The 9,708-nt window shown below is 45.0% G+C and overlaps 1 protein-coding gene across 1 annotated transcript in view; it reads right to left on the bottom strand.

The window, feature by feature from the left end:
* The window catches only part of CCDC67 (coiled-coil domain containing 67), a 140,206-nt gene extending 136,081 nt beyond the window's left edge, over positions 1-4,125 (bottom strand). Inside the window, exons 1-2 of the mRNA XM_010855167.1 lie at positions 4,040-4,125; positions 2,899-2,972 (exon numbers count right to left, since the gene is read on the bottom strand). Of these exons, the coding sequence (XP_010853469.1) occupies positions 2,899-2,945 (47 nt within the window). The 5' untranslated portion in view covers positions 2,946-2,972; positions 4,040-4,125. The remainder of the gene's footprint in view (positions 1-2,898; positions 2,973-4,039) is intronic.
* Between the last annotated feature and the right edge of the window lie 5,583 nt (positions 4,126-9,708).

The raw sequence follows: 9,708 nt of genomic DNA, 5'->3' as shown, positions 1-9,708 counted from the left end.
AGAGACAGGAGGAGAAGGGGACGACAGAGGATGAGATGGCTGGATGGCATCACTGACTCGATAGATGTGAGTCTCAGTGAACTCCGGGAGTTGGTGATGGACAGGGAGGCCTGGCGTCCTGTGATTCATGGGGTCACAGAGTCAGACACAACTGAGCGACTGATCTGATCTGATCTGATCGCCACATGAAACATGTTTATATTTCCCACTAACGTACAAAGCCCTTGAGGGAGTGGTCTCTGCTTTGTTCACCACTGTCTTTCTGGTGCTTAGACCAGTGACTGGCTCATCATAGACTTTAGATACATGTTTGTCAAATGAAGGTTGCCCCATGAAACACCTACTGTTATGTAGGTGACACCGTTTGGTATATACATTCTACATCCCTGAGGAATGAGGTTTCATTATCTTCATGATCTAAATTTTTACATATTTCTCAATAGTGCACGGGACAGAGGCAAAGCCGACCTGGTTCTCCATTCTTTGGAGACCATGCTCAAGGAGGTCCGCTCCCATGTCTGCTGTGGTGAGCTGTGGCTTCCACATGGAAACCTGCAGTAATTCTCATTCACTTCTGGTTTGCAATTACACTGTACCCAGACAAGCTCTATGGTTTCCTACTAAGTTTTGAGTTCCTTAAAGGCCTTTGTATGAGTCAGAGAGCTTAGTGTTGTGCCTGGCATATGGTCAGTCTTCCATACCTTTTCCCAAAAGAATGAATGATGAGAAATAGCAGTCTCCACGGCCTCAGATTTGCAGGAGTGAAGTGCTATCTGATACCCAGCCGAGGTTTAAGACCTTCGGTCTGCATCTGAGCCTTCAGTGCCATTGTCATACCAGGGGTCTACCCCCTCTCAATCCAGAATCCTACTTTGGCTGTGCTACGGACACCAGGCAGGCCACTCCCCACGTCTTTCTGCCATCCACTTACAGTGCAGTGAGGAATGCTGCGATTGGAGCCGGACTTATCTGAAATCAAATCCTACCTCCTCCAGTAACCCAGTTGTGTATTCTAGGGCAAGTTCCTGCTTTATTTCTCTTTCTTTCTACCTTTCTAAATTCAGTGTGACAGAGGCTGCTAGCTGTCCACTAATATCCATTCTTCTTCCTTTCATTGAGTGTGTGTGTGCTCAGTTGCTCAGTAGCATTCAGCTCTTTGCAGCCCCATGGACTATAGCCTGCCAGGCTCCTCTGTGCATGGAATTTTCTAGGCAAGAATACTGGAGTGGGTTGCCATCTCTCACTCCTTTCATTATACTTCCTCTAAACTTTAACGGACTACACGGGTGCCCAGTTAGAGACCACATTTCTCAGCCTTCCTTGCAGCTAGGTCTTGCCCAGGGCTAAGCTCTGGTCAATGGGAAGTGAACAGAAGTGAGGCTTGCCACTTCCAGGTCATACTTCTAGGAGGACTGGTCTTCCTCTCTCCTCCTGCTCTTTCCCCTTCCCTCCAGCAGGAGCATGGTCATGATGGTGGGACCTAAAGCAACCATTTTGGGCCCAGAGTTGGAAATCATGTAGTGAGGTGGGCAGAGCTGCCCTACCAGCCCTGGTCTGTTCATCTCTGACTTTGTATATGAAACAGAAATACTCCTCAGTCTTTTTTAAAACCCCGTATTTGGGGGTCTCTTTGTCAACAAGAACTTAAGAGTATACCAACCTCTAATACACTCAATTATATTGTAGAATGAGGGCTGTTCTGAGGAGGAGTATGCTGTAGAAGTTTATAAGGCATAGCTTATTATCCAGACTTGTGCAGCTTTGCTTTAGCCTGTTGTCAAAGTCACAGTCTGAGCAGAATAACTGAAAGTGAGATACCTGGAGTGGTTTGACTAGTGTCGTGGTCACAGTCGATATCAAGCATATGGCAACCACGATCCAGCCCTCACTTTCTCTGCTCCCCCCACCCTCCAAGTTCTGGGGGCTCAACTGGTGGTCAATTGGCTAATGAAACAGTAGAAAGAGGAATCTTTATGATGCTGGTGGTAGGGAAGGGGTCAGGACAGACATTTGTCAAAAAGAATTTACTTTTTTACAATGGCAGATGTCATACAAACTCTATTCCTTATTGCTTCCTAAAACTTTTGAGAAAATACCAGTTCATGCTGCAGTTTTGAGGAGCTTCCTGGTGGCTTAGTTGGTAAAGAATTTGCCTGCGATGCAGAAGACCCAGGTTCAGTCCCTGGGTCAGGAAGATCCCCTGGAGAAGGGCATGCTAACCCACTTGAGTATTCTTGCCTGGAGAATCCCGTAGACAGAGGAGCCTGCCCCATGAGATCACAGAGTCCAACACAACTGAGTGACTAACACACACACAAATCTGTCTGGAAGCTGTGTGTTTTGAGTCCCATTTCAAAGGCAAACTTGCCTTGTGGCTCAGCTGATAAAGAATCTCCCTGCAATGTGGGAGACCTGGATTCGATCCCTGGGTTGGAAAGAACCCCTGGAGAGGGAAAAGGCTACCTACTCCAGTGTTCTGACCTGGAGAATTCCATGGAGTCACAAAGAATCAGACACGACAGTGACTTTCACTTTCACTTTGTCAAGAGCAAGCCTAGAGGGTGCCTGGACACTCAGTACAGCAGAAAAGGAGCAAGCCAGCCGGGAGCTGTTGCATTGTGGAAACGCAAGAGCATGTGAGGCCCATGTGGGTACCCATCACCCCAAAACACTGGAGACATTCACTAAAAGATGGAAAATGGTGATTTCTGAGTACAGATCCATAGTCAAAACTGGAAAGACTCAAACTATAGATTCTTAATTATTTCTCTCAGCCTCCTCACCAAAAATAATTGCTACATCCTCCATTAATACTAGATTTCCAAGTTCACATGCCATCAGGGAGATTTTGGCATTGTTAAGCACCAACTCATTCAAAAGAAATGTCTCAGCACTTACCCCAATGTATTATGGGTTTGGTTCTCCATGTCAAGAAACTGCTGCATCTGGTTTGTATTTCTTGATTTTTAAACCTGTGAGGGGGAAAAATGATCTAGATTCCTTAAACGCTCACATTATTAACCTCTAAAACAAGAAAATTTTGCTACTGGCAAACCATGTTGTTCTATGAGTTTTTCTGAATGTAGTAGCTCTTGGTTCCAACAAAATGTAGAAACTTGCACATGTGTGTGCAGGTGTGTGTGTCACATGTATTTATGATACTGGCTTAGTGGTGAGTTGAAATAGATCCTACTGACTTAGATGAACATTCATTTACTATCTACTGAACAACAGCTTGGTGCCAGGTATTCCGCAAAGAGCCAGCACATGAGGTAAGTAAAAACAATTCCTGCTCCAGGCCACTCTCAGCTGAACGTACTCAAGATTTCCTTCCTTGTGGGTCCTCTAAAGGTTTGCCATTGTTTGAATAGACTCTTTCTTTGTCCCTGTCTGGGTTCGGTTACAGTGAGTATACCATGAGATTTAGGACAAAAAGGTTAAGAACTGCTCACAGACTGAAATCTTCCAGTTCCTCAGTGGCTTTGTAGGCACTGCTCACCCTTTTAACAAAATAAGGATGTTCGTACTTGCCTAAAGTGAAAGAAAAGAGTTTTTCCCCAGTAACAAAGTTTTAATTAAAACATAACCTATGAGGATAAATAGTCAAGTATTGAAATCCACTTCAACTTCTCTGAATGAACGTTAAACCGCATTCAAGGTGGTAGAAAGAGAAAACTTGCAGGCTTAAGCCACCCTGAAAGGAATTTAAGAGAGATCCAAAACTGCGAGGGAGCGGAAGGGCAAGGAGCAGAAATGGGAACAGAAATTTGACCCGTTCAGGTGGAATGAGTTGATTTTCTAGGTTCTGAAATCCTTCACTTTAACATCAGGGAAAGTCAGGATAGACGAGCCAGGTGACTCGCCCAAAGTCACACACCTAGAACCTAGACCTTCCAATTTAGAGCGAACCTGTCCTGAACTCGCAAAATCTGACCAAGCCTGTCTCCACCCGCCCCGCGCTCGCGCCCACACCTCAAGCTCGGCCAGCCCGTTAGGACCCCGGAACAAGCCGGGACGGGCCGGGCTCCGGGGGGATTACCTGCGCTGTGCCGCGCTCTCCGGGTCCGAGGCCCCTAGAGTGGCAGCGCCCGGGCCTCTGGCAGCCGCGAGGGCCCGCACCCGCCGCCGGGCCCGCCTGCAGCCCGCCGCCCGAGGTCGCCATGGAGACGCGGCCGCGAACCGCCGCGGGGGGGAGGGGCTCGGGGGCGCGGGGCGGGGAGCGGAAGGGGGAGGGGACGGACTGGGGGAGCCCGCGCCGCCCGCAGTCCTGGTTTGGTGCCGGCTCAGTAGCCGCGGGGCTCCCCGGGGCCGCCCTCTCGGTCATTTCCTCTCCGTGGACTGCACTGCCCGACAGGCGCATAAGGAGGGCTTGTCGGATGAATGAATGAACCAACGATCAGAGGAGCAAAGTTTAAACAGCTGCGGGCAGAGGGGTTCTGCATCCAACCTCCTTAAATGCCTCTGGCCTCTGCCCTGCCCCCTCACCCCCTTGGGCTTCCCTTGTGGCTCAGCTGGTAAAGAACCCAGGTTCCATCCCTGGGTTGAGAAGATCCCCAGGAGGAAGGAACAGCTACCCACTCCAGTATTCTGGCCTGGAGAATTCCATGGACTTTACAGTCCATGGGGTCGCAAAGACTTGGACACGACTGAGCGACTTTCACTTCACTTCTCTTCCCCCCTCTTAACCACTTTTAAAATGACCAGAAATAGACTTAGGACAAAGAGAGTTGCCTTTCTAGTCGCCGAAGTGTCCTCCAGCTGGAAAGAGCTGGATTTACTTTAACTGCATTGCTCAGTGCTCAGCTACTCTGGTCGCTCTAACAGAAGCAACTGCATCTGTCTTTCCGGTGGAGCACATTGGTCCCTCCGACAACTTCAAATAAGCCGGAGTAGACAGTGTTACCTCTCTTTGAGGGAGAAGGAAATAGCTCCGAAGTGGGGAAACCCAAACAGAACTCTGAGTGATTGATTCTAAATTCTTTTGTTCACTAAATTCTGAGAATAATTGATGACTGAGAAATGGAACATTCCTGCCATATTAGTAAACAAGGATGTCACAGTCATGAACCTGTGAATTTCTGAGCCCTAAAGGCAACCAGGAAGGGAAACAATACATATAATACTGCAGCCATTAGGCTGCTGCTGCTGCTGCTGCTGCTAAGTCGCTTCAGTTGTGTCCGACTCTGTGCGACCCCATAGACGGCAGCCCACCAGGCTCCCCCATCCCTGGGATTCTCCAGGCAAGAACACTGGAGTGGGTTGCCATTTCCTTCTCCAATGCAGGAAAGTGAAAAGTGAAAGGGAAGTCGCTCAGTCCTGTCCGACTCTTTGCGACCCCATGGACTGCAGCCCACCAGGCTCCTCCATCCGTGGGATTTTTCAGGCGAGAGTACTGGAGTGGGGTGCTGCAGCCACTCCCTAAGATGAGCACTGAGCAAACACACACACACACACACACACACAATACTGGGCCCAGATAGCTGAGATGCATATGAAAGAAATGAGCTCAGTGAGCCCAGACTGTTATATCTTCCCCTACATAGGAAAGTACTAAATTCCTTAACTTGGGAAATATGGTTTCCTTTCATTAACAATAATCTCTTGATAGGGGCTTCCCTGGTGGCTCAGTGGTAGATAATCTGCCCGCCAATTCAGGAGACGTAAGAGACTCATTCGATCCCTGGGTGGGAAATATCCCCTGGAGGAAGAAATGGCAACCCACTCCAGGATACTTGCCTGGGAAATCCCATGGACAGAGGAGCCTGGCAGGCTACGGTCCATGGAATCGCAAAAGAGTCAGACATGACTTAGCAACAACAACAACAAAATCTCTTGATGTTCATTTAAGATGCTGTCACCCAGGCTTGAAGTCCTAAAAATTCTCACCAAATAAAACATAACTCTCAAGTTTTAAGGTTGTGATTATTCTTTAAAGTTGACAGCAGAAGCTCTGTCACATGGTTCTGATGTCAAAGAAATGATAGGAAAGAATACACACATATATATTGTACGTACATATACACATATATACACATTTTTCCCACTGATTTACCATGAGTGATATTTTAAGCACTTAAATTTTATGTTTAAAAAAATATTCTAGCATCTATTTTAAGGACAGAATTCCTTCCCAGTTCTTTCAGTTGATTAATCTCTAATCCTTAAAGTTTTTATTTGCACTCCACTTTCATAATATTAACATTAATTGGCTACTTTAATATTGTTGTTGTTTAGTTGCTAAGTTGTGTCCCACTCTTTTACAACCCCATGGACTGTAGCCTGCCAGGCTCCTCTGTCCATGGGATTTCCCAGGCAAGAACACTGGAGTAGGTTGCCAGTTCCTCCTCCAGGAAACTTCCCAACTCAGGGATTGAACCCTCATCTCCTACACTGGCAGGTAGATTCTTTACCACTGAGCCCAATATTTTAATATTGCCATGAATTTAATACTGACCCAAATTCCTCCATCCAATTCCACCTGAATTTCAAAAAACCATTTGCTGTTTCTTCACAAATTGAGCTTCATAAATGAACTGTGTAAGGTAACTCAGGTTATTAACTCTAATAAGTGTTTCATAGCTCTCATTATGATTGAATGAAGAAAGTGATCATTTTATCTTAACTTGAAACCTTCCGTTATTCTGTAAATCTTAGTCATATTCTCTATTCTTGTCTAAACTGAACAGGTCAATGTTTTATTCTGACCCAAGGAAGGGGAGAATAAAACTAGGAATGAAATTTAATGAAGTTTCAGGATGCCTAATATCACTTACACTGAAATTTGTTACCATTGGTAAAAAATTGGTAAGTATTTTCAGGATCATTGTTTCCTTATCTGCTCAGGTGTACCAAGTGACACAAGTGTAACAGGTGTTATTACAGTTCCCTTTAGCAGATTAGGAACCAAAGGCTTAGAATAAAAAAAAAATATGTCCAAGAAGATGCATCTGGTTCAGTTCAAGTGCAGCTAAGTTATGAACCAAGATCATCTTACTTCAAGTCTGCTGCTGCTGCTAAGTCACTTCAGTTGTGTCTGACTCTGTGCGACCCCATAGACGGCAGCCCACCAGGCTCCCCCGTCCCTGGGATTCTCCAGGCAAGAACACTGGAGTGGGTTGCCATTTCCTTCTCCAATGCATGAAAGTGAAAAGTGAAAGTGAAGTCACTCAGTCGTGTCCAACTCTTAGCGACCCCATGGACTGCAGCCTACCAGGCTCCTCCATCCATGGGATTTTCCAGGCAAGAGTACTGGAGCGGGGTGCCATTGCCTTCTCCATGCTTCAAGTCTAGTGCTCTTCAAGTTCGATCCAAAAATTAAGGTTGAGTGGGTTTCTTTAGCAGTCAGAATCTTGCATAGGTAACTGTAGATGTATTTAAAAGCCATATTTTCACAAGAATGAATGAATGTGAGCAGGACTTGCGAATCATAGGTATATGAGAGTTCACATACTGTGACAGAGTGTAAGAAAATTTCAATACAGTTTAGAAATACCCTGTTCAATTTAATAGGAATAAAGTTTTCATTTTAAGGTGAGACTTAAGGCTTAAAGTGCAAAGACCTAAACACTCCCTTCCTCACCACTCCATGACTCCCTGCTATCAAGTAAGAACTTCAAAAACTTGAATTTACCCTGAAATGTACCTTTATTATATCTTTTCAGGTGACACTGTTTTGAAAAGGATGAGGAGAGGATCGAGGGATAGTCTATGGAAGAAAATTGCCATAGACTGAACTTTAAAATTGAAAATCCCTCATTAACACAGTTTTCGTGCCAAGATGTGTAATGTGGGTGTGTGTGCTCAGTTGCTTCAGTAGTGTCTGACTTTGCGACCTTGTGGACCATAGCCTGCAGACTCCTCTGTCCATGGAATTCTCCAGGCAAGAATATTGGAGTGGGTTGCCGTTTCCTTCTCCAGGAGATCTTGCTGACCCAGGGACTGAATCCGCATTTCTTGTGTCTCCTGCATTGGTAGGTGGATTCTTTACCATTGTGCCGTCTGGGAAGCCCAGTGACAAAAATAGAGATTGGAATTCAGGTTTTTTTTCCTTATTGTATGTTTCCACTTCTATAAGTAGAAGCAGGTTGAGGGAGTTCTCCGGAGATGGTTCAATGCATATTCCAGTTGAGAAAATAGCCATTCAGGAAAAGGAGATTCAGTCTTTAGAACCAACACCATCCTAGAGATAGCATTGTCCCACAGAAATATAATACATACCACCTATCCACCTATGTAATTTAAAATATTCTAGTAGTCAAATTTAAAAAGTAAACTAGTGAAGTTGATGTTAATAGTTTATTTAACCCAATATATCCAAAATATGTTTTCAACATACAGTTAGCATAAAAAATTGAGATACTTTACATTCTTTTCTTTTATACCAAGTCTTCAAAAACTGGTCTGTGGTTTAGACTTTCAGCACAATTAGTTCATAGAGTCATATTCAAGTGCTCAATAGCAACACATGACTGGTGGCTACCATACTGGACAGCATAGGCCTGAAATTTGGGTGCTTGGTCAGTGTAATAAAGCCTTTTGTTAAGTGTGAAGGGTCATACAATGAAAAGGATTCTAAGTAATTTGGGTATGATTTGAAAGGGACTATGAGAGTCTCCTCCCTCAAAATCCTTATTAACCTTCTCTGATGGGAAAGGGGTTAGAGAAAAGCATAACTGGGCCCCATACCCAGGCAGAGTGAAGCATTTGACTGCATCATGACTCACACTCCTGTCAATTCTTCCATTCGGGCTGCTTTTCCAAAGACAATTTAGAAGATTCAGATTTGAGGGGAGGGCTTTACTTATTATCAGCTGGCCAGTGGCCCATGGACGCCTATCTTCCTGATGGAAATTAGGAACACCAGAAGTCATTTTAGGTTCAGTAAACAAAACTGAATTCTCTAGAAAATGGGTATAACGTTTTTTTCCCTATTCTTTTCCTTCTTAGAGGTCCATAGTTTTTTGCTTTGTAGTTGTGAAAACATCATCTTCTCTTGGATATTGTAAGTTCTGTGCTCACTCACTTCATTCTTGTGAGTGACCCCTTGGACTGTAGCCCGCTAGGCTCCTCTGTCCATGGGATTCTCCAGGCAAGAAGACTGGCAATGATTGCCATTTCCTTCTCCAGGGGATCTTCCCAACTCCAGGATTGAACTTATGTCTCTTGTGTCTCCTGCATTGGCATGCAGATTCTTTACCACTGCCCCAGCTGGATAGTGCAGCTGGAAGCCCCATCTTGGATATTAAGGGGAACCAAAGATTTTGTCAAAAAAGCAAGAGAGTTCCAGAAAAACATCTATTTCTGCTTTATTGACTATGCCAAAGCCTTTGACTGTGTGGCTCACAGTAAACTGTGGAAAATTCTTCAACAGATGGGAATACCAGAGCACCTGACCTGCCTCCTGAAAAAACCTATATGCAGGTCAGGAAGCAACAGTTAGAACTGGACATGGAACAACAGACTGGTTCCAAATAGGAAAAGGAGTACGTCAAGGCTGTATATTGTCACCCTGCTTATTTAACTTACATGCAGAGTACATCATGAGAAACGCTGGGCTGGAAGAAGCACAAGCTGGAATCAAGATTGCCGGGAGAAATATCAATAACCTCAGATATGCAGGTGACACCACCCTTATGGCAGAAAGTGAAGAGGAACTAACAAGCCTCTTGATGAAAGTGAAAGAGGAGAGTGAAAAAGTTGGCTTAAGGC

Source organism: Bison bison, unplaced genomic scaffold, assembly GCF_000754665.1.
Source record: "Bison bison bison isolate TAMUID 2011002044 unplaced genomic scaffold, Bison_UMD1.0 scf7180017864356, whole genome shotgun sequence".
Taxonomy (NCBI): Eukaryota; Metazoa; Chordata; class Mammalia; order Artiodactyla; family Bovidae; genus Bison; species Bison bison.
The sequence above is the reverse complement of the archived record's forward strand: the minus strand, read 5'-3'. Positions and strand labels throughout refer to the sequence as shown.